This window comes from Schistocerca nitens, chromosome 9 (assembly GCF_023898315.1).
Source record: "Schistocerca nitens isolate TAMUIC-IGC-003100 chromosome 9, iqSchNite1.1, whole genome shotgun sequence".
Classification (NCBI taxonomy): Eukaryota; Metazoa; Arthropoda; class Insecta; order Orthoptera; family Acrididae; genus Schistocerca; species Schistocerca nitens.
Window position 1 is genome coordinate 46,534,366 of NC_064622.1, and position 24,829 is coordinate 46,559,194.

The 24,829-nt window shown below is 38.9% G+C and overlaps 1 protein-coding gene across 1 annotated transcript in view; it reads right to left on the reverse strand.

Moving 5' to 3' along the window:
• LOC126203581 (fasciclin-3) overlaps positions 1-24,829 on the reverse strand; it is a 172,172-nt gene that overhangs the window by 117,659 nt on the left and 29,684 nt on the right. The window contains exons 4-9 of the mRNA XM_049937941.1: positions 24,425-24,574; positions 12,202-12,399; positions 7,300-7,490; positions 4,765-4,906; positions 4,640-4,657; positions 1,976-2,089 (exon numbers count right to left, since the gene is read on the reverse strand). Of these exons, the coding sequence (XP_049793898.1) occupies positions 1,976-2,089; positions 4,640-4,657; positions 4,765-4,906; positions 7,300-7,490; positions 12,202-12,399; positions 24,425-24,574 (813 nt within the window). The remainder of the gene's footprint in view (positions 1-1,975; positions 2,090-4,639; positions 4,658-4,764; positions 4,907-7,299; positions 7,491-12,201; positions 12,400-24,424; positions 24,575-24,829) is intronic.

Consider the following 24,829-nt stretch of genomic DNA (forward strand, 5'->3'; position numbering starts at 1 on the left):
CAAAGGTGGTCATAATGTTTTGCTTCTTCAGTGTATTTCACAACAATAATATAGATGAACTAAGTCATTTGTAATCACAGATGAATATGTAATATCAGGAATCATTTATGGCTTCAGAAACTAGAAGTTCTACTGCGTAACTGGTGCTCAGCTGTAATCAAAAAGGTAAATTCCACGCAGTTTCGAAAAGAGAAACTGAGAAGCTGCTCCTGTAATATGAAAATAGATATGGCATATTGCACATCGTGCAAACAGGAAGACTGCAGAAGATTTTTGTGGCAAAGATGGCATTGTTTGTTGTCTGTATTACGTTGCCTTGTAGCCATTTTGCTTTAGCTTCCACAGAGTTCAAGTGTACCCTTATTTATATCTGTACAGGCAACCTCAGAATGAATTATTTTGTATTAGATTAAATTGCAGGCATGTACTTACAAACCAGTGTGCTGCAAGACAGATTAAAAAGAAAAGGAAGATGGGGTTAAGTTAAATATTCTGTTGATATCAAGCTATGAGAGACAGCACAAGTTACATATCCAGTCATATTGGTGAGTGAAATTTGTTTCCTTGCACGTCTGTCCAAAAACATTTTACTTTTTTCAGGTGTTCACACAGTGTAATGTGATAAACTTCAAACATGGCATGGAGCAAGTTTATGGGTTTCATCAGATTGCACAAATTGTTTCATTAGACAGGGAGGTATATAACTTTACTGACAGACAGAAATCTCTCTTACAGGAGTATAAATGCCAGAAATCAGCATTTTTTATGTGAAGTTTCATGTAGCATATGTTGCTCTGAACATGAGATATGTTACCACTACGCCTCAACACGGTACACAATAATGGTTACTGTAATCAGAAACCACTGTGATGGACAACTGGGAAAATTAAGTATCACAGTTACAATATTTTAGTTTCTACTAATGTAAGTCATATTCTGAATGTCGTGATAATCTTAAGAGTGCCTTGTGCCTTTCCAGTTGGTATCTGCTGGTTGTTGATGGTACAAGGAAAGCTGGCTGTCTGTTAACTGTGCAGACAGTGCACTAAAATAGGAAAAGTGTTCGATGTTCAATGTGAGCTGTGTGGTGATGGGTGCAAATGAATAACACGTATTACACTGCCAAAAACTTGTCACCTACCTGTAAACTAAGTGCTACATTGTACTAGTGAGACATGCTGTAAAAGTGGATGTGAGACAAAAAGCCCAGATTGGAAAGGATGGGAGAAGGGGCTGGTCATGGTTTTGTTGAATGAAACACTCTACTATTAATTGGAAATCATCCAGAAAATCAGTGGAAAGTCTAAATCAGAATGGGCTGACCTAGGGATACCACATACAGTTCTCTACAAGAATAAAAACTTATCTTTCCCAGTGGAAACATGATTTTTCACATCTTTTATCTCAGTTTATTTTGCGATATTCAACTCGAAGAATCATATATTACTTATAATGATTAAAAAAATTTCAACAGTTCCAATAAGTTTACTGTCTAGTTTTAATCAAGCTGTATCTTCAGTACTTTATCATAACGATTTACAGCACTTTGCCATCATAATGATTTAGATGAAAATACCTGCAAATGGAACTCTCAATATCCAACTTGAATGTGTAAACAAGAGGCACTCTCGTACAACAAAATTTTGTTGGATAAGACAATAGCTGACTATTACTTCATCTCCATTTCTTCTGGCTCAGTATTCCATAATTATTAATTAACACTGTGTTTGGTTTTAATAATCAATCCACATAGAAAAATCAAATTCTGACTCACAAGTTACAATGGCCTCAGCAGTAAAAATTGTTATGAGAAAAAATGTTTATTTTTAAAAATGTATGGCAAGAACAGAGCCAAATTGAAGAACTAGCTGCTTCCCTGTCATTTTATAAAACCAACAACAAAAAAGTCTACAACATTTACTGTTTAGTATGTAGCTGTGTTGCAATATCTGAATTAAATGTTAATGTTACATACCTGCAAAACACCATCGGCCTGTTGCTCTGGCAAAAATCACAAGGAAGATGACAAGTAGCACGAAGAGGATTGCCACTACAATACCAATAATTGAGCCAGCTCCAAGCTCCATCACTGCAAGCACATTATTTCTAAAATCAATGCTATATACAAAGAAATAAACATATAGTAAAGTCAAGTAGAAGCAAAATAAATAGACAATAAGCCAGAAATTAGAAATGCTTGTAGATGAACCAATAGTCTGGAATATGGGGAACACTTCATCTCATGATTCCAAAGAGCATAATTTTCATTGGTGTGTGTCTTTATATATTCAAAGAAGAATTTAGAAGACTAAACAGTACGAAACAAATCTGACTTTCAGAGTAAAGTATATATTGCTTTCTATTTTATCTATCATATATTTATCTTGGGTATCTAAATGAAGTATTCCTAATGCACAATATTACTAACTACAGTAAACCATGATCAAAGAAAGTGAAAGTGTTCTCCTATATGTGAACTACCTAAACCTCGCCAACATGCTATCAATTTCAGTATGTTGTCTATGATCTATCATACACAACTATATATTAAAATAAAAGACATTCAAATAGTTTTCTCTTAATAATAATGCATTGCGAAACACAGAAGTAATGAAGTAGACTGTTAAAGTAGTTTATAAACAATAAACAATGAGAAAATTGCATTTAATATGTTGGATAGCATTCTGTGAACAAATACATTACATAAAATTACAAAATGCTGAAATTTTCATGGAGAGTTTCCACAGTTACCCAAAGATATTTGTTAAGTAATCATGCAATGTAAAAACACTAATTATTTTTAATGCAGGAAGCAAGAGCATCTATAAAATAGTATGTAGGGGGATGGGGTGGGTAATACCTGGAGGAGATGGACTATTTTTAATATTTCTGAAGACAAATGGCAGCTTGCAAGTAGCCATTAAAAAGGTCCAGTTTCAACCCTGTTGAATACCTGTGTAATATCGACTTTTCAATCATCATCTTGAAATAAAAACACCTGACTGCACTATATAACTATATTTTTTCCTTCCCCCAAGAGTTAGGTGGAGGGGGGAGGTCGTTGCATGTGGTGCCACCTCGCCCCCGGGTGTGTGTGCGCCCTTGGCAGGAAGTATTGCAGTTTTCCTGCAAATTCTAATATATTAAAGGTAAGGAAAAGGGATACAATGTTAGTGTTCCACATTCCGTTAACACTGAGACCACCACAACAAGGAACATTAATTTAGCTTGGATAAGGAAAAGTGACAGGCCTGTCTGGATAGCCAAGCACATTACTACCCCCTCTTCTGGGACACAAGGACCCACGTCCGTCCTGGATTGAATCCACCTCACATACTAACAAACCAGTGCAGTGTGCCAGACAGCTTGGATGTTGTTTATGGTTGGTTTTCCACATCCATCTAGCTAAACACTGGGCTAGTTCCCACATTCCACCTCAGATACATGATGCACAAACAACATGTGAAAACATCTGTTGCTGTCAGAAGGGATACACTGATTCCTGCTCCAGGATGAGGGAGAGAGCTGGTAGTAGCTTTAAAATTCGTTAGGGAATGACAAGCCTTCCTAATAATAGCCTATATATGGGTATGGTTGGTTCTCTGTGAAAACTAGATAAGCACCATACTAGTCCCAACCTGAGGCATTGGCTGGATACACAGTACAGGAAGGGGAAGGGTAAAATGGGGGAAAAGGGGAAAGGGAAAGGAAAGATGAGAGCTGGAATTATCATATCATTCACTTGCTATGAGTTAGAAAAACCACAGAAAATTTTTATGTGGTGTCCAGATGGTTTGACAAACAATCAGATAAAATGCATATGATCTGACTACAAATGAATATGTATAATCACCATCTCTTTGAATGGAGCAGTAAGCAGTAAAACCTTTTAGTAAGGTGACAGAGAATTTTTTCAACAAGTATATTGGTACAATAAAAATGATGCAAGTATTGCCCTGCCCTCCCTTCCACTTCATTCCTCATTCAACAACTAGCTTGCCTCTCTTCTTACATGAATATTAATATATTTCATAAATAAAGAAAATAAGCAAATTTATTTGTTTGGATGCCAATGTAAATGCACAGTTGTTTTAAAAAATTATTTCTTCAAAATACATTATTACTAGTTTTATATTTTCTAATTCAAGAAATGAGTGTTGAACAAAACTTTCAATAGCCTCTCCACACCTTCTATCATCAATCATTATCAATAAGATACTTTCCAAAATTAAGAACAACTAATATGACATTCTTACTTTTCTCTTGTTCTTCATGTCATCATGCATAATACAAATTCTTACAGCCAAAAAAGGCATGCACCTAACATGATCTGGAGGAAATATTTAGTTCATCTGCTTTGTGAAGATATTGTGTTTTCTTTGAAGAATCATTTAACTAAAACAGCAGCGATTAATGAATTTCAATATTCATTCATCAATGCTCTACAAAATAATATAACTCAGAAAACAGTTACTATAAATTATAATATAAAATAATACAACTTAGAAAATGATTACTATGAATTATAATACCTTCCAAAGGCATAATTTCAACATGCACTAATAGTACTACCTATACTAGCAACTACAGAAATAGCACTGATTCCCTTTCCAAATTACTTTTACTACATGTCAATCACCTGAAAATCCATTTTGAGCTGCAAAAATATTTGAAATGTATAGATAAGTTGGGTGAACATACTTAAAACAGAAAATTATGATATAATGCATATTCAAATGCTAATCATTATATTATGATGCCTACCTGTAGGCTCTGAACTTGTAGACAGAGATATTTTGTAAGTTGCTGATCCATAGTAATTTGATGCTTTAAGTGTGAACTGCTTATTTATATCTGTCTCTTCAACACGGGTGATTCTTAAGGTTGCTTCCCATGTGCCTCCTCCCTGTAATTATAACACATATACTGTCACATAACGTGGGCTATGAAAGAAAAAAATCATAAAATCTTGTTGTCAGTAACTCTCATGTAATGAATATGTGCAGCTATACTGGACTTAAACATCGAGAGAGAGAGAGAGAGAGAGAGAGAGAGAGAGAGAGAGAGAGAGAGAGAGAGAGCTTATGGAGGATTTTGATGTTAAGACAATTTACCTACAAGGCTATAATGAATTTTTACAGCAACTCCCCTGAAAATATTCCACAGTTCTGCATGCAAGCAAAAACTCCAAGGAGAAAAGTAGTCCTGCTGTATACTGAGGTATGTTGAACCTTAGTAAGCAAGCTGGAATGTTAGTGTTGCCATTAAGACTTAAAACTGTGCAAAACTTGTGAAGTGGACACTTTGTGATCTGAGCAAGGCCTCTGTGCATTATGGACTTTTATGGTATTAAAGATAAAGCCTGAAACATCTATAATCACATCTCAAGAACTGTCAGAAAGTTGTCTGTCTAGGCAAAGGAAACTTTGAACAATAGAAACTGAAGGTCGGATTATCAACAATGTAAGGAAACAATAGATTGCTATTTACCATCAAGATGATACGTTACATTGTAGACAGGTGCAGTGGAGGAAAAAAAAAAAAAAAAAGTTACGTTTCAGCCACAGCCTTCATCAGAAAAAGAAAGAGAAACACAAACACATTCATTCAAAAGCAAGCACACCTCACGCACACGTTACCACCATCTCTGGCAGCTTGGACCAGAACTCTGGTCAGAAATGGCGTGTGTGTGTGTGTGTGTGTGTGTGTGTGTGTGTGTGTGTGTGTGTGTGTGTGAGAGAGAGAGAGAGAGAGAGAGAGAGAGAGAGAGAGAGTTTGTGTGAGGGGGGCTTGCACGTGTGAATAAATGTGTATGTTTGTTTCTTCTGACAAAGCTGAAAGCTAATGTGTGAGCAGTGAGCGTCTTTTAATATTTCCCATCTGTAACTTAACGTGTCATCTTTATGGTGAGCAGCACTCTTATCTTTTTCGTAACAGTCAACAGAAACTTTGTTACTTCTGATAATGATTAACCACCTGGCCTCACTTATAAAATCCAACACAATACCACATGCTGATGACACAACCTTACTTCACTATAGTAGTGACTTCAATACTCTGAAAAATTGTATTAGTTTAGAGTATATGGATTTCTAATTGGTGAAAATAACATACAATACAGTTTTTACTTCAAAAAAACTTTCTTCTGATGATCCTGCTTTTGTAAAGTTCTTGGGTGTATACTCAGTTGATACATTACTGTCAGGTATATTAATGGTAAGTTGTTTAGAATAATTTATTTGTTAAAGTGTCTAATGAACTGAATGTGCTAAATCTGTGTTAGAACATTCTGTACTGCATTTTTTCAAAACATTATTTTATTTGGTACTACAAGAGGCCTGATAAATCTAAAAAAATGAAAGTTTTGCAATTATTTGTTTGTGTGCAAGTACATGTCTGCAGTGCTGGACCACACTGAAATCCCTGCATTACAAGAGTGTAGCATATTGCTAGAGGATCCAAAAATAAATAGTGCAGTCCATTGCTAAAGTAGAGTACTGTGTGGTGATTTGTTTTTGGCAGCAACATAAATGTTAAGAAGTGTCAAGCCAATCCAGATGACTACTTCAGGTTTCTGAACTGACCTGACATGGATGCAACACTTCTGCTGCTGTCAAAAACAAACTACCACACAATTCTCCATTTTATCAGTGGGCTACACCACTTAGTTTTGGCACCTCCAATGGTGTGCTATGGCAGTGTGGCATGAGGATTTCAACATACATCAGGACTTCAGAAATGTAACAGCAAGTAAACAGAACATTAATTATGTAAATTTTATTTTTTTGAATTGGCCTATCCCAACTTTAGGGCAACTCTAGTTATGTATGTGTTTCTAATGCAGCAGAAGGCCACTGGAGTAATTACTGGCTCTTCGTATGAGGCACATGGCAAACCTCTGTTTTCTGAGCAATGGGGTTAATCCTATCAATTCAATAGGGAATATACAGATATGAATGCAATATAGGTAGTTATGAAAGCTATTTGGTTTGCAAAAATCTATATACTGAGTGTCAGCAGAAGAGGACACACAGAAAAATGTAAAATTATGGGCATCTGAAGAGAGAAAGGGTAGAAGGAAAGTAAACTGGCAAGCCTTAGTGATACACAAAGAGTCACACAGGACCCAAGATTAGGAGAGACTTACCATATTTTCATTTCATTGATCTACATAAATTATGGGTATGAGCACATAAGTATGACAGCTTTGGAATACACCATTTACCTAAGTAAAGATATGTCTAAATGGTACTTTCTGAAATCAAAATTTATGAGGTGTATTCAGCTCATCCTTCTTACCAAGTTTTCTGGAATGCTTGCTTGATAGTGGTTTTCAGGATCAGTGGAACCCTCTTGAACCTGTTTTCCATCAACTTCCCATACTACTCTTGGCATTGGGTTTGCTTGAATTTGCACTTTGATTATTCCTTCCTTACCAACTTCAAATCCAAACTGCTCAGTCGGAGAGGATAACTGTGGCTGAGGTGGATCTGTTACCAGGCAGAAGGACAAAAATCATACACCATCCACAATCGAGTGCTATACGACAAATGTAAAATTACTATTCTAAATCCAAGTACAAAATACACACAACAATTATAATAATTATGTATTCAATAAAGATGTGAATTCTTGGATAAGAGACAAGAGATATAGGTACAGTGTAAAATGTTGAAAGTAGGAAACACAACAGGCTTAAGTTAATGTGACAACACTGTTATTGCCATTGTAATTTCTATATTTTCTTTGGTTTATTAGAAAATGTTAAAATAATGAACAAGTTTCAAGTAGTGATGCTAATGTTTAACTCATTATTTCTGTGACTCCATCAGGAAATTTAATTTCCAACCACAGTAAGCAAAGCTTTAACATGAGAACAGATCATTGCTTGCACTGAAGGCAGAGCATAATGCATTTCTCCATGAGGGAATGAAGAAAACTTATTGCCAAATACTAACTGTACACAACAATATAACATTTCCAGCTCTGGGGAGACTGTTTTGAAGCTACTTTTCCAGTTAGTACTTGTCCTTTTAAATTGGAAGACTCCCAGTTTCACACGAAAATGGAACTCTGTGCTCAGTTTATACTTCTGGCACATATGGAAAACATTACCAACATGTCAGGGCAATACAGGCCTTTTAAAATAATCCTCTGAAACCCATTTAAGACTTTACTGACTTGTCAAAAGAACAGAACTGCTCAGTTCAGTACTATATAAACTGAAGGTGGAGGGGAAAAGAAAGAGAGGGAACTACTGATGTCAGCTGCATCAGGACTTAATGAGGAATCAGCAATGATGAGTGAAAATGTACCAGATTGGTATTCGAACCTGGGATTCCCTGCTTATTACCCAGTTGCATTAACCACTATGTACCAGGACACAGTATTTATCACAACTGTGCAAACTGTCTTGCCACGCCTCCCAGCTGACCCACATTCCCACCAAGCACCACCTATTGGCAGTCCCCATTCATGTCCTCCTTGCACTACTCTGAAATTACAGCAGAAGGTTGAATGTGTTTGTGTATCTGCACTGAACGTGGTTCATTCATTGCCCATCAAGGTGAATCAGTTATATGAATGCATGATGTCTGTTCTTTAAGACATGTCCACAAGAACAAACACCACATATTCATATCAGTGCAGTACATCACACTAAGTTACAAAGCAATATGATACCTTAAAAATAATGTCACTCCTTGAAGAATTGTTCTCTTCTACTGAAATCCAAAGGGTAAGAACACATTTGATAATTAATAAAATCAATTGTCACCAGGCACTGTCATCTTACCTTCTTTGTTCAATTTATGATCATCATGTCTTTAGTCACACAAGATCAATGAATACTTAAAATCATGACATGAAAACCATCTTTTCCATGTTTTAGGACATTATATGCTCATGATTATCCTCCATGTGGTTTTCACATGAATGGTTTCACAAGATGATGATGATTCACAAAATGACAAGACACATCTTCCAAGAAATTTATACACACTACCATTATTTTAATTTTTTAATAGATTCTAACTGAAATAATATACTTTTGGCTATCATAAAAGGAAGGAGCTTACAAAGAATCAATTTCAACCTCAACCTTGTACTTGTACTCAACAAATAAGAAACAAAAAAGTAACAAAAAGAAAATAATGCAGCCAGAAGCTGTAGATCACCAGCTGATCTGTAACAAAATTACATCTGAATTAATACAAAGTTCCAAGATTTCCAGCAATATAAGCTTATTGAAAGATCATTACATTTAGAGAGTGTCACTCATTACCATCTGGCGAAGTGGTGAGACTGCATGTACATTGCCTTTATTTATGAGGAGCCAGGTAGCAACCTGACCATTCTGAATGCCACAGAGCAGTTGGGAGGGGCTGGAAAGGCAGGTCCTGACATGATCACTCAGGCTCAATCTCATGTGCCACCTGGATGTTTTTAAGCTGGTGAGGATCACATTGTATTATGACCAGTAATGGGTACCTATCAGAGCTGAGTTGACAGCCTCCATTTACCTTTATGAGACTGTCACTGGTTCTAATTTTGATGGCTTTGTTTATTATGCTACCCCACAATCCACTGGCAGAAAACAGCACTCCAGTCCATTCAAAATTACACACATAGTACTCTTGCAAGTGTTCAGCATTCACTAATCTGTCATTGTGTCCAAGCTGAATGTACCTGCTCCTAGCAGCACTCTACAATTCATCGGCATGTCTGCTTGCACTCATGTTGAATATTGTAAATGTCAGGCATGCACAGTGTCACTGGATCTTTTGCCACAACAACTACCTCTAGAATCTTCTGCAGTCTTTCTTCAAAACCATTGTGATCTTGGCTGTCTGCAGTCTGGCATGTCAGAAGCACCAGTTACTTGCTCTCTTCCCACATTACTTTAGCAATACATGGAGTTAGTATTGCCTTTTTAATTTCTATCACTGCAGCCTTCCTCCAGGAAGACCCCTCTCTAGTAGAGAGGCTTTTATAGTCACTTGTAGCCTGAGGCCTGTACAGCAGTGATTCCAAAATAGTCCTACAGTGGTCTGATGTAAGTGTGACCTAACATGTCATCTTGTTTATTCCATGTCCAAATGCCTACTTCCATGGAAAATTATACATTCTAGTGGCCAGTGTTGATGTGTACCAGGAATCAATCCAGGGTCTTCCTGCCAAGTGCTCACACAATAAGCTTGTCATCAACGTATCTGTAGAAATGATTGTGTTTGAGGTGAGCAGTTTAGGAAGCACTTTCCTCAAAATGTTCCTTTTATAACTTGGCTAATCCTGTTACTGGGAGAAATCCCACAGCCACACTGTCTGCTTGATGACAATATCACTCACCACACTGATGGAGTACGTCATAAATCTGAAGTCTTTCCTAAAGCTTGTGTGTCTATTGTTTCAGTTTTCTGAGTGAATTTTACTTTCTGTCACAACATTTAGGTCTGCAGGAGCCTATCTTTTCCTTTCTCCAAATGAAGGAATTTCCAAAAATACCAAATGGAAATTAAAATATGCTTTTAAATTTTGGGCTACATGATCCATGAACCAGTTACTGTTTTGTCAACTGGTAAGTAGATTCTTCTCTTGTTGCACAGATGTTACCAACATTAACTGTTTACTTTTATTCTAAACAGAGCAAGCACTTCTCTAATATGGTAAGCTGTCACAACGTGAATGTTTTCCGTGAAGGTTTTCTGGAACACCACGGGACTAGCTACGGTATTACTAGGGGTCTTACGCTTGTGCTTTCCTCAGACTTTTGAATTAACCAGCCTATCCAGTTATGCAGGGAAGTACATTTAAAATAGAGTTGTTACCAAATAAATACAATTCCTTCTCACAAACAATTTCAAAGATGAAATGTTCTCTACAATACATTTATCCTTCCACATACCTTACCTTTTGAATCTTTAAGTTGAATGCAGTGACTATACAATCTTTGTGTAACTGTCACCTGAAAATTTCCTAAAGGAAGTACTGGTCAGATTTATCTGCAAATCTATGGCAGCTAAAATTCTGTTCCAATTTCAGTGTATTGTCATAATCATACCCTTCCTTTCTTGCTTTTGTTTTCATTTACCTTCTTCCTTGAGTGTAATTTCTTTTCACCTCCTTCATTCATATTTATCATTCTTCGGTTTGCATTTATGTTGAACTATGGGATTAATTATTCTTTAAATTTATTTTTGTTGCCTTGCAAACCTCTTTTTTCCTATTCCTCAATCAGTTGGCTGATTAAATCTTAGTTTACAATTACCTCTTCTGATGCTGATATACCCATATCCAATTCCATTTAAGAGCACTAACTAATATTCCTCTCCCCAGTTTCGAGCCCTATCTGTATCAGTGACCTAATTACTTATGAGAAGGTGAACTACTTATCTGAGATCACTTGTAAACAACCTTTATTGGTGATTAATGGTTTCAGTAAGTAGAGTTACCACCTTCAGATCTTGGTAAAAGGTTATTACGTGTCTTCTACATCAGCTGTACAAGTACTTAAACGTTGCCAGGTATGGGGTGGACAAGGTGAATGACACACTGGCAAGTCAAGGTTAAAACCACAATATACAGAGTAATTTACCAAGTGCTCATTTGGTGAATTACTGTGGATGTTGTGATTTCAACCTCGAGTTGGCGATGCATGGTTTATATCGTTCCTCACTTACCTGGCAATGTTTTAGAAAGAGTACTTTTACACCTGGTGTAGGAAACATGTAATAACCTTTTATCGTGATCTGAATATGGTAACCACACTAACCAAAACTGGTAATCAACAATAACGGCTGTTTACAAGCAATCTTGGCTACGAAGGTCACCTTCTCTCATGTAATTATCACAGATCGGCCCTTAGAATTCAACATGAGTGAACTAAAGTGATCTAATTGCTGTCTTGCCTCCCTCTACTTTCCAGTGCTCCCAATCTTGGATATCTCACTACTTATATTAGTTGTGTCACACCCTGTGTCTGTTCTCTTATGTTGAACCTTTGAAGAACACAATTTCATATTATATGAATCAATTAACATTCTTTTACATATTAGAGTACCGTTCGAGCTTTTTAAGGATGAGTCACAATGTTTTCTTAGATACTGAATTCATCTAAAGCTCCCCACCACCTTCCTGAAAATGACATTCCGACTAAGTCTGTTTCTCACATTTATATTGTTGTTGTTAGAAAGTTCTACTTACATGTTACATTCAGCATGATTCTACTTTCATTCATTGCAGCATTAGTAAGTGCAAGATGCTGGGAGATGCAACGTAAATATTTCCCATTATCTTGCCATGTGACTTCTCTTGTCAAGTTCTGTGATACTGTCCACGTCTCATTTACTGTGCCTCTTGTCTCTTCCAGCCTTGATAATCCATCAGTCACTGGTTGATCACCTATAACAGAAAATATTAGTTTCTAACTAGCAAAAAGAAATAGAAATCAACACACTGATTATACAGGGAATCATAAAAAATCTACTCAGCAAGTGGTGGCAGAAGAACACACATAGAAAAAAAGATTTTATATATGCAAGCTTTTGGAGCCAGTGGCTCCTTCTTCCAGCAGAAGAGCTGAAGGGAAAAGAATAGCGATGAAGGAAAGGACTGGAGAGGTTTATGAAAAGGGGTACAGTTCGGTAAAGTCCTCCAGAACCCCAGGTCAGGGCAGACTTATTCTTCCATAAGGTGAGTCTCCCAGGGTTTTGGGTGACTTTTCTGAACTCTACCCCTTCTAAGCCTCTCCAGTCCTTTTCCTTCATGCCTCTTCCTAGCCTATTATAACCTTCTGCTGGAAAAACGAGCCACTGGCTCTGAAAGCTTGCATACGTAAAACCTTTTTTCCTATGTGTGTTCTCATGCCACCACTTGGTGAGAAGATTTTTTATCTATCCAATTACATTACTTTGTCAAAAATTGATTATTTTCATCATTATAAATCAGCTTACTTATCGGATTATTCATTATGGCTACATACATAGCAAAAATGGTCATTATCTGAGACTTTACTATCATCTGAATTACTGCTACTCTTTTGTTTATCAGCTCAACAAGAACATCAAATATTCAAGTGGTGCAGAGGTACAGTGCAGGTTGTACTGGAACAGCTTCAGGAGATTTTTCCTTCATTAACATTCCAAAGAGCTAGCATACCCATACGCTGAGAAATATCCTCCTAGGCTCGTTCATCATGTTCCATACATCTTATCAAGGAGGAGAAACTTCAAGAATGTGGAATGCTTCAAAGTACACATTAGCAATAAACTATCATTGTACTGCTTATTGTTATTCACACACATTCTGGATAAATTTAATCAAGTAAATAAGAAAGAAATCTGCTACTCTGAAAACAGCTACCTCCTCAGTTACAGCAGACTGTTACTGTTCATCTCTTATTGATACCAGCAGTTTAATATTTGCCTGAGTACAAAGGGATTTATCAAATTAAATATTTATGAGAGACCAGAGCGGTCAATGTTATGCCAGACTAAAGTCAACAAAAAATTGTCAAACTCAGTGGAAAGTAAAAGGAAGTGCCACTGTTTATCAGAACAATTGTAAGTTCCAATGAATCATAATGATTTTGTCAATTTTAATGACACAACTGACTCACTAAAAAAACTGTTTTATAAGCCTAATGATCTGTTATGCATATTGCTCTGTTACACTCATTTATTGTGCATTACTACAATAATACAAAGACTTGTGTGAAATACACTCCTGGAAATTGAAATAAGAACACCGTGAATTCATTGTCCCAGGAAGGGGAAACTTTATTGACACATTCCTGGGGTCAGATACATCACATGATCACACTCACAGAACCACAGGCACATTGACACAGGCAACAGAGCATGCACAATGTCGGCACTAGTACAGTGTATATCCACCTTTCGCAGCAATGCAGGCTGCTATTCTCCCATGGAGACGATCGTAGAGATGCTGGATGTAGTCCTGTGGAACGGCTTGCCATGCCATTTCCACCTGGCACCTCAGTTGGACCAGCGTTCGTGCTGGACGTGCAGACTGCGTGAGACGACGCTTCATCCAGTCCCAAACATGCTCAATGGGGGACAGATCCGGAGATCTTGCTGGCCAGGGTAGTTGACTTACACCTTCTAGAGCACGTTGGGTGGCACGGGATACATGCGGACGTGCATTGTCCTGTTGGAACAGCAAGTTCCCTTGCCGGTCTAGGAATGGTAGAACGATGGGTTCGATGACGGTTTGGATGTACCGTGCACTATTCAGTGTCTCCTCGACGATCACCAGTGGTGTACGGCCAGTGTAGGAGATCGCTCCCCACACCATGATGCCGGGTGTTGGCCCTGTGTGCCTCGGTCGTATGCAGTCCTGATTGTGGCGCTCACCTGCACGGCGCCAAACACGCATACGACCATCATTGGCGCCAAGGCAGAAGCGACTCTCATCGCTGAAGACGACACGTCTCCATTCGTCCCTCCATTCACGCCTGTCGCGACACCACTGGAGGCGGGCTGAACGATGTTGGGGCGTGAGCGGAAGACGGCCTAACGGTGTGCGGGACCGTAGCCCAGCTTCATGGAGACGGTTGCAAATGGTCCTCGCCGATACCCCAGGAGCAACAGTGTCCCTAATTTGCTGGGAAGTGGCGGTGCGGTCCCCTACGGCACTGCGTAGGATCCTACGGTCTTGGCGTGCATCCGTGCGTCGCTGCGGTCCGGTCCCAGGTCGACGGGCACGTGCACCTTCCGCCGACCACTGGTGACAACATCGATGTACTGTGGAGACCTCACGCCCCACGTGTTGAGCAATTCGGCGGTACGTCCACCCGGCCTCCCGCATGCCCACTATACGCCCTCGCTCAAAGTCCGTCAACTGCACATACGGTTCACGTCCACGCTGTCGCGGCATGCTACCAGTGTTAAAGACTGCGATGGAGCTCCGTATGCCACGGCAAACTGGCTGACACTGACGGCGGCGGTGCACAAATGCTGCGCAGCTAGCGCCATTCGACGGCCAACACCGCGGTTCCTGGTGTGTCCGCTGTGCCGTGCGTGTGATCATTGCTTGTACAGCCCTCTCGCAGTGTCCGGAGCAAGTATGGTGGGTCTGACACACCGGTGTCAATGTGTTCTTTTTTCCATTTCCAGGAGTGTATTTCTCCATACTAATTTTGTATGGAGAAATTGTATAATTATTGCAAACTACGTCTATTTGAAACTGTTTACTATAGCCAGACCTTGATGTCCCACAACAATTTTTACAACACACAATGCACTCCATTACAAAACTGACTATTTGTTGACACCTCATAAAATGTCGTATCAACCTATTGCTTCAGTAATTAAGCTGTGCCACATAGCTGTTTTCTCCACCTCTTCATTAGTTACTTGATATATACACCTAATCATCGGCATTCTCCTGCAACAACACAGTTCAGAAGCTTCCACTCTCCTCTTGTGTATATTGCTAATCACCTGCTTATCATCTTTTGTACAAGGTACATTTCAGACAAATGCCTCCAAAAAATACTTCCTGGCACTTAAATCTATATTTTTTGTTAACAAATTTCTCTTTTTCAGAAACACTTTTCTTGTTATTTTCAGTCAGTATTTTATATCCTCTGCACTTTGGCCATTGTCTGTCACCAAATAACAAAATTCATCTACCGTTTCTAATGTCTCATTTCCTAACATAATTACCTAAGCATCTCATTTAATCTGTCTACATTCAATTAACCTGGTTTTACTTTTATTAATGTTCATCTTATAAACTCTTTTCAAAATACTATCCATTTGGTTCTCATGCTCTTAGAAGTCCTTTTGCAACACTGGGAGAATTATAACATCGTTGGTAAGGCTTAAAGTTTATATTTCATTCCCTGAACATTAATTAATCTTCCAAATTTCTTCTAGGTTTACTTTATGTCTGCTCTACATATGAACTGAGCAACATGGGTGATAACCTACAATTCAGCCTCTCTTCCTTCTCAAATACTGCTTCCTTTTCATGTCCTTTGGTAGACTCATGTTCTGAACTGTGACACTTCAAATCCCTGTCCAGGCATCCAGACAACTTGTCCATGATTTCCCTAAACTGCTTAATGCAAAGGCTGAGATGGTTACTTTGAAAGGACACATCAATTTCCTATCCCAATTTGAGCTTTTGCTACATCTTCACTGACTTCACCTTTGATGGGGCGTTAAACACTAATCTTTCTTAGTTCCATCATGTCACTGGATGCTTATAGCCACAGTCTTGTTACTGGACAAGCTTCTGAAGAGCCTTTTACTCTAGTTATTTTATGCACAGTAACTTCAGGATAACAAAGTATATACTCTAGTCAAAATTGTCGAAAGCTTTATCAGAATCTGCAAACGCTTTATTACATTACATTAATTGCATTTCTTCTACCTATCCTACGAAGATTAACAATAGTGTCCTTATTGCTCAGTGTATTCCTACGTTTCTGAAGAAACCAACACTTTTGTTCTTCAGATTGGCTTCTACTAGTTGTTCCATCAATCTGTAGATAGTTTATGTTAATACACACATCAAAAAAAGTTTTGCATCACCTCGGTTTTGAGAGTTCCAGAACCTGTACAGAAAATTGGAAGAGAGATCAACATAAACATCATTTCCACCCTTTTTATTGCTCATAAAAATCACTCATTGCATGTTATACCACCACACAGCGAGACCTTCGGAGGTGGTGATCCAGACTACTGCACACACCGATACCTCTAATACCCAGTAGCACATCCTGTTGCATTGATGCATGTCTGTATTCATCGTGGCACACTATCCACAAGTTCATCAAGGCACTGTTGGTCCAGATTGTCCCACTCCTCAATGGCGATTCGGCATAGATCCCTCAGAGTGGTTGGTGGGTCACGTCGTCCATAAACAGCCCTTTCCAATCCATCCCAGGCATGTTTGATAGGGTTTATGTCTGGAGAACATGCTGGCCACTCTAGTTGAGCGATGTCATTATCCTGAAGGAAGTCATTCACAATATGTGCACAATGGGGGTGCGAACTGTCGTCCATGAAGACGAATGCCTCACTAATATGCTGCTGGCATGGTTGCACTATCGATCGGAGGATGGCATTCACATATCGTACAGCAGTTACGGTGCCTTCCATCATCACCCCAAAGTAAGCAGGGAACCTCCACCTTGCTGCACTCACTGGACAGTGTGTCTAAGGCATTCAGCCTGACAGGGTTGCCTCCAAACACGTCTGGTTGAAGGCATATGCGATACTCATTGGTGAAGAGAACGTCAAGCCGATCCTGAGTGGTCCACTCGGCATGTTGTTGGGCCCATCTGTACCACACTGTATGGTGCCGTGGTTGCAAAGATGGATCTTGCCATGGACGTCGGGAGTGAAGGTGCGCATCATGCAGCCTATTGCGCACAGTATGAGTCGTAACACGATGTCCTGTCGCTGCACGAAAAGCATTATTCAACATGATGGCGTTGCTGTCAGGGTTCCTCTGAGCCATAATCTGTACGTAGAGGTCATCCACTGCAGTAGTAGCCTTTGGGCGGACTGAGCGAGGCATGTCATCAACAGTTGCTGTCTGTCTGTATCTCCATGTTTGAACAACATTGCTTTGGTTCACTCCAAGATACCTGGACACTTCCCTTGTTGAGAGCCCTTCCTGGCACAAAGTAACAATGGGGATGTGATCGAACCACGGTATTGACTATCTAGGCTTTCTTGAACTACAGACAGCACAAGCCATGTACCTCCTTCCTGGTGGAATGACTGGAACTGTTCAGCTGTTGGACCCCTCCATCTAATAGGCGCCTCTCACGCACGGTTGTTTACATCTTTGGGTGGGTTTAGCGACATCTCTGAACAGTCAAAGGGACTGTGTCTGTGATAAAATATCCACAGTCAATGTCTATCTTCAGGAGTTCTGGGAACCAGGGTGATGCAAAACATTTTTTGATGTGTGTATTACACAAACACGACTTATTAAACTATTGGTTCAGTCATTCTCATACCTGTACGCACCTGCTTTCTTTGGTACTGCAATTATTGTATTCTTCATTAAGTTAGAGGGTATTTCATCCATACCCTGCATACCAAGATTAAGTTCTTCCAAGGATCTAAATAATTGTGAATGGTTTTCAACTCCAGGTGCCTTGTGTTGACTTGGCCTTTCAATGGTTTGTCAAAATCTTCTTCATTTTCATTCACCTCCTGTATTGTATATGTTTCTTTCCCTTATATAGCTATGCAGTTACAGTATCTAACAAAGTCCCTTTAGAGACTTTGAGGACTTATGGTGGGAACCACGATTAATAAGTGTAGCATAGAAACTCATGTCTGGAAACATACCAGTTTCCTGCTACACACAAAATACCACAACACACGAAGATAGCATGTATGTGATGATCACTGACGTCAACAAAGATATGGTACGTCTGTACCATGCTTTCCCTGGTCCTCCAGCATCCACTGCACACCTAACCCACACCAGTAGGTCTTCCCTGGATGCCACAGAGGTCTTGTAAATCAAGGATTTCATGTGAACCAACAAGTAGCAGTCTGTTCTTGACTGCACGTGAAAAATGAGGTGGTGCACCAATGTGCTAAAACAACATGTTTTGATGCACATGCCGTGGCACATTTTCCAAGAGCCCCTGCAGTAAGACATCAAGGAGTCACAAGTACAGGGGATAGGCAAGATAATGTGAACAGTGGTACTAATGGGATGGCTGCATCTGACAGTCAACAATACAGGTAAGGCATGTGTCACGCTGGACTGTGCATGTTCAGTATGGATTAGGCATCAGTGCAGGTTATTATTTACAAGTAGTGCCTCGTATTAGCATTCAGAGGTCGAGGTCGACATGCAATGAAAGACCTAACAGAGTTCCAATGAGGGCAGATTGTGGGAGCCTGATTAACTGGAGCATCAATAACCAAGACAGCCAACTTACTGAATGTTTCAAGAGCAACTCTTTCAACAGTCATGACGGCCTACACAAAACATGGGAATATATCATCGGTAAACATAATAGTGGGTGGAAATCAAAGCTAAATGACAGAGATCATTGTATGCTAACACGAATTGTGTCAAAACAACACAAAACTACAGTCACTTAAGTGACTGCAGAGCTCAACACCCATCTTCGAGACCCCGTATCTTTTGACACTGTCCGCAGAGTGACACTGTCTGCAGAGAACTCCATAAAGCAAATATTCATGGACGAGCTACTATACCGAAACTATTAGTGACAAAAACCAACACAATGAAGCATAAAACATGGTGTCAGGAGCATAAATCCTGGGCAGCTGATAAGTGGAAACACATCATATGGTCCAACAAGTCAACATTTTCATTATTCCCAACATCGGGTCAGGTTTACATCTGAAGAATGCCAAACGAAGCCTACTATCCTGACTGCTTGATTCCGACCATTACACATGGAGGTGAAAGTGTGATTGTGTGGGCAGCCATATCAGGGTATTCTGCTGGCCCTGTCATTACTCTCAAGGGCCATGTTACAGCCAACTATTATGTGAACATTTTACGTAATCAGGTGCACTGCATGACCAAATGTTGTTCCCTAAAAATGATGCCATATTTCAGGATGATAACTCACCAATTCACACAGCAAGGACAGTACAATCACGGTATGAGGAGCCTGTAACTGAACTGCAACATCTTCCCTGGCCTACCAGCCCCCAGACTTTAACATTATCAAACCCTTGTGGGTGGTACTAGGGTGTAGACTCCAGAACACATTTCCGCCTCCTCGTCACTACAAGAGTTAGAAGAGGTTCTGATTGGGGAGTGGCATAGCATTCCACTGGAGACTATACAATCATTATATGCCAGTTTTCCAAGAGGAATCACAGCTGTATTATGGGAAAATGTGGCCCAACCCCTAATTAATAAACTATTCACAAGTAAGTACAGGTGTTCACATTATTTTGCCTGTCCCTTGTCTATTGCACCCATGAGGTGTGTTGGAAGAAGGTATGGCCCAATCACACGTTAGTCCAGGAACCCTGCCCAAATGTTCAGACCACATCATTCCTGGTACCCATGGGGGTGCACAGCATGTGGGTTTTCGATACCTCACATACAACTGTTGTGGGAACTGAGAACACATTCTCTGGTGAACTTGGCTTCATCTGTGAAAAGGATCTGTTATGGGAGTTGGGCTCATCCACACAACAGTGCAATAACCACCTGGAGAAATGGGCTCATGATGCAAAATCCTGTGGCTGCATTGGCTGTAGCTGCATTTCCTGTACTTTCTGGGGTGGTATTAGTGTAGCTGCTGCTCATCCAGAACCTGCCAGACAGTCTGGCGAGTGATCCACATTCAGTCAGCCTGCTATGTTTCAGCATTCCGCCACTGCTGGAAGTCCAGAAGTCTATTTATGTCAGAGCACAGTACCGTTCACTGTGTACTGAAGTTCATAGAATATTCAAAGCAATAAAGATTCATCATTGTGTTCTCTGATTGAATAAAATCCTCATACAGAAATGGATTTCATCCAAAGTTAGGCATACTGTATTAAAATGTTTTACTGAAATTAAACTAATGTCCTTTGTATGTTGCATAAGCTATGTGATTTCCTCCAGAAGTCAAACCTATTGAACTGTTGTCCAGTCTGTAAAAGAATGGCATACATAATACCCTTGTCAGTGGCACCAAAAATGTGGAGATTTGAAAGTATGTTATGGAATTTTGCGTGTACTGAGAAATTGCTATGTTTCCAGACACAAGTTCCTGTGCTAAACTTAACTGTCTTGGTCCCCACTACAAGTCCTACATGTCTGCAAAGACAATTTAGTTACACCCTGCATACTTCTTAAAGCTTTCAGACTTCACTTCTTTTCTTACTACTGGTATGCTATCAGAGGTCCTGCATATCCAATACACCCCTCCCTCCCCACCAACATTTTAGTAAAGTTGTTTATATTGTCAAATTTACCACATTTCTTAAATAATTTTCTGAAAATAAGATAGCATGAAAACAGTTAAAAAATGGTAATGAATTCTACAGAATTACAAGCTATGTTATGACACGGGACACTTTTGATTTGCTCACTTGAGGGTTAGACCACATGGATGGTCTTGTAGACTGGCCAACTGCAGAGAGCATTCCAGCTATTCATACGCTGGCCATGCCTGTTAAGTCCAAAGGTAGGACAAGCAAATCACGGGAAGCTGAGTAATGCAAGACAGGGAGGAAAGGCCTTCACTATTAAAATTAAAAATAAATAAATAAATAAAACAACACTCTGACTTTCTTGACCGCTAGCAGAGAAAACTGAAAATAACAGCATTCTTCTCATTTACACACCTGCACAACTGTAGTCTGATGAGCTTAGTTCACAATCAGAGTGTAAGTAAAATACTGATAATATTGAGTGCACACTTCAATTTTTTATCACGCAAATCACTATTCTTGTAAGTAATGCTAAACTGAAGTATAAGCATTTATTATTATATTGAACATTTTCTCTATGTTATTGTTGTTGTTATTAAATCCTTGGCAACTATGGTATGTTAAAAGTATGAGTGACAAAAAAATTAATCCTGGATCTGTGCCTGCTCTTGATGTCGATAAGGTTCTTTCTCTTTGCACCAAAATTTTCTTTAATTATTCTGTAAGCGGCACCTACCTTTCTTATAACCACAATGCATCTGCAGTTTTGCATTTCTCCTCTAGCCAATTCTATTTTGCCAATCTGTGTTGTTGCATTTTTATATTTTCTCCTTTCATAAGCCAAATTTAATCTCTCATGTGTTATTCAAGTATATCTGTGGGTCTTTACTTCCTGCCTAGTTATTCAACTGCTGCCTGCACTATTTCATTCATTCCTCCTCTATTATAGTCCTCTCCTCCACTTCAAACAAAGGAAAATCCAGGATGTAATAACGACAATATTATGAAAAGAATAGATTGCTACTCACCAACTGGAGACGTTGAGTTGTAGACAGACACAACAAAAATCCTGCTAAAAAGTAAGCTTACAACCAAAAGGCCTGGTCTCGGCAGCTAGAGACAGTGGTTCCGTGTGTGTGTGTGTGTGTGTGTGTGTGTGTGTGTGTGTGTGTGTGTGTGTGTGAGAGAGAGAGAGAGAGAGAGAGAGAGAGAGAGAGAGAGAGAGAGAGAGTACTCCAGACGAACGCCTTATGGACAAAAGCTTACTTGTTTAGCAGTCTTTTTGTTGTGCCTGTCTGTGACTCAACATCTCCTCTATATGGTGAGTAGCAATCTATTCTTTTCATTATGCTGTCATTTCTCCTCCATTTGAGTTACTTGTTGCATCATCTTCCATTTGAAATTGTATTTTTTCCAATTTAACAAGAACCCATCTCCTTAATTCTCTAATTATTTGCGATTTCTTCCGTCTTAGTCTGCATTTCATAAACAATATGTGATGGTCACGATCGACAACTGCTGCTGTAAATGTTTTGAAGTTGAAAATGTAGTTTCTATATCTCTGTCTAGCAGTTGCACAGTCTGCTTCAAACTTCATGTATTCCCAGGTCTCCTCTGCATGTATAGTCTTCTTTCATGATTCTGAAACCAAGTGTTTTCAATGGTTAAACCATGTTCCGTGCAAAATTCCCCTTCATTCTTCCCCATCTGTTCACGTTTTTCTTCTATATTTTAACCTCTCCCACAATCAAATTAGAGTCCCCATCGCAATTAAGGTTTCAAATTTCTTACTACTTTGTGTACATTAAGTGTTAAAATATCTATATGAGAAGTAGGCCCTACATCCTGTATGTTTTCTGAAGTGAATGCTGGTTGCTATGTCTGTATTCTTACAGCAAATGATTTAGATCACACACAGGCCTTAAAAAGTAACAAAGACATGAAGACATGATGTCAGAGGGCTCAACAAGACCTAACTTAGTCCTTGGCTCACCACAGGTTTGTTCACACATAATCTTCCCTAGTACAGTCTCAGGATCATATCCATCTACCTCTGATTCCATATGAAGAATTTCAGATGCAGAAGATTTAAATTCTACTAGATTTTCAGTGTCGTAGGTGACATAAAATTCTGTAAACTGAATCTTTCATGGATCATAATGTGCTAGTTTTTACACATATCTCTGCAACTAACTGCAAGTTAATGTCTTTGATTCCTGGCCACTTGATTTGGAAATATTCATTGGTCACAGATTGGTAGCATCCAGTTTCATACTTTTTGGGATGCTGATGGTATTGCTGAAATGTAGCAAACTCACTCTAACCACAAGTTCAATCCACCGCTAAATTGGCAATTACCGTATTTATAAATTTTCCCCCTTCTTTTGTCAATACCTAATCCACAAAAAATCTTGAATCTTTTCAGATTGATATCATAAATTTTTTGTCTTTCTTTTCTTTTCTCTGCCGCATACCTCTATTTAGATTTTCTGAAAATAGCAAGATGAACCAGTTATGTGGAATTTAAAAAAAAAGGATTAGGGTAGTTGACATAAACATTTTAAAATGGATGTGTAATGTGACTGTAATACTGAAGAACACAGTATATGAGACCAATGAACAACCTGATAATACAAATGTGTATTTCATATTCATAATTTTAGTTTTGTATAGGTAATTCTCAATTCTGATTATTTTTCACAGAACTTGAGGTAGTTAAAAATGTCAAGCAATCTGTTACGAAATTAGATGTATATCATTGATCTTATTATAACTGACAACAATGTAAAAAAAGAAAGACTGCTACTTACTTTAAAGAAGACACGTTAAGTTGCAGACAAGCACAATTAAAAGACACTTACTGACTGTGCCAGTCTGCAACTTAAAGTGACTTCTTTACAGTAAGTAGCAATCTGTCCTTTTCCACATTGTTGATGATCCTACCTGGAGTTTCCAATGTTTTACTATACTGAAGTCATAACAAAGAATGAAAATATGCACATTGTTAAAAAGTTATTATGGTTATTGCAGATATAATTGCTCAGTTTAGTAGGATTTGTCTTTCGCTTAGTACAATGCTAACTTTGTTACACAGTAAGGCAGTTTGTAGCTTCAAATATTTTGGGTTAAGATGTGATTTAAATATTTTTGCCTGGTACAATAAACAGAAAATTGTAACTAGAGTATGCCTGGAATCAGATACGTACTTGAGTCATTGTTTCTAATGTTACTAAATGATAATATGTGGTGAAATTATTAACATACTAACGACAATGTTATCTTTTTACAAAATAAATTTATTGAAGCAATTAATTTCCTATATTATGTATGTGATGGAGTAGTAATATAAACTACACCCTTGATAAAATTATGCTCTATTACGACTCCTGTGGGTGATAGTAGTCTGAGCTTCATTAATAAATAACACACAATATCAACAACATTCAATGATTCAAAATATTCATTATCATTTACTACAAAACAAATGAAGATGGTAGCCAAGTGGAAATACTCACCAATGAACCAGGTGAGGTTGGCAGGTGGCCGGCCATTGGGGATGCTACACGAGGCGTGAACGGATTTCCCCGCAACTAATTCATACCGATTGCCGTCTCCCGTTGTCGAGTCCGATGGTGTCAGGAAGATCTGCGGCTGCACTGGTGCTCCTGAAACACAACAGTCGCTTCTGGGTTCACTGTACTCCCTGTTTACGTGTTAACGGCCCCACTGACATGAAACTAGTGAATTGTTGTGCCTGAAATGTAGTAGGCCTGATCTACTAATAAGTTCATTACAGGCCTGGTGTACATCCACTGATATACTCCAAAAGCAACCTTGCTGTATGTTGTGGAGCGTACTTTTTGTATTACTGTCACCTCCCTTAGTTCCTGTTCCATCTGCAAAGGAAATATTGATTTCGA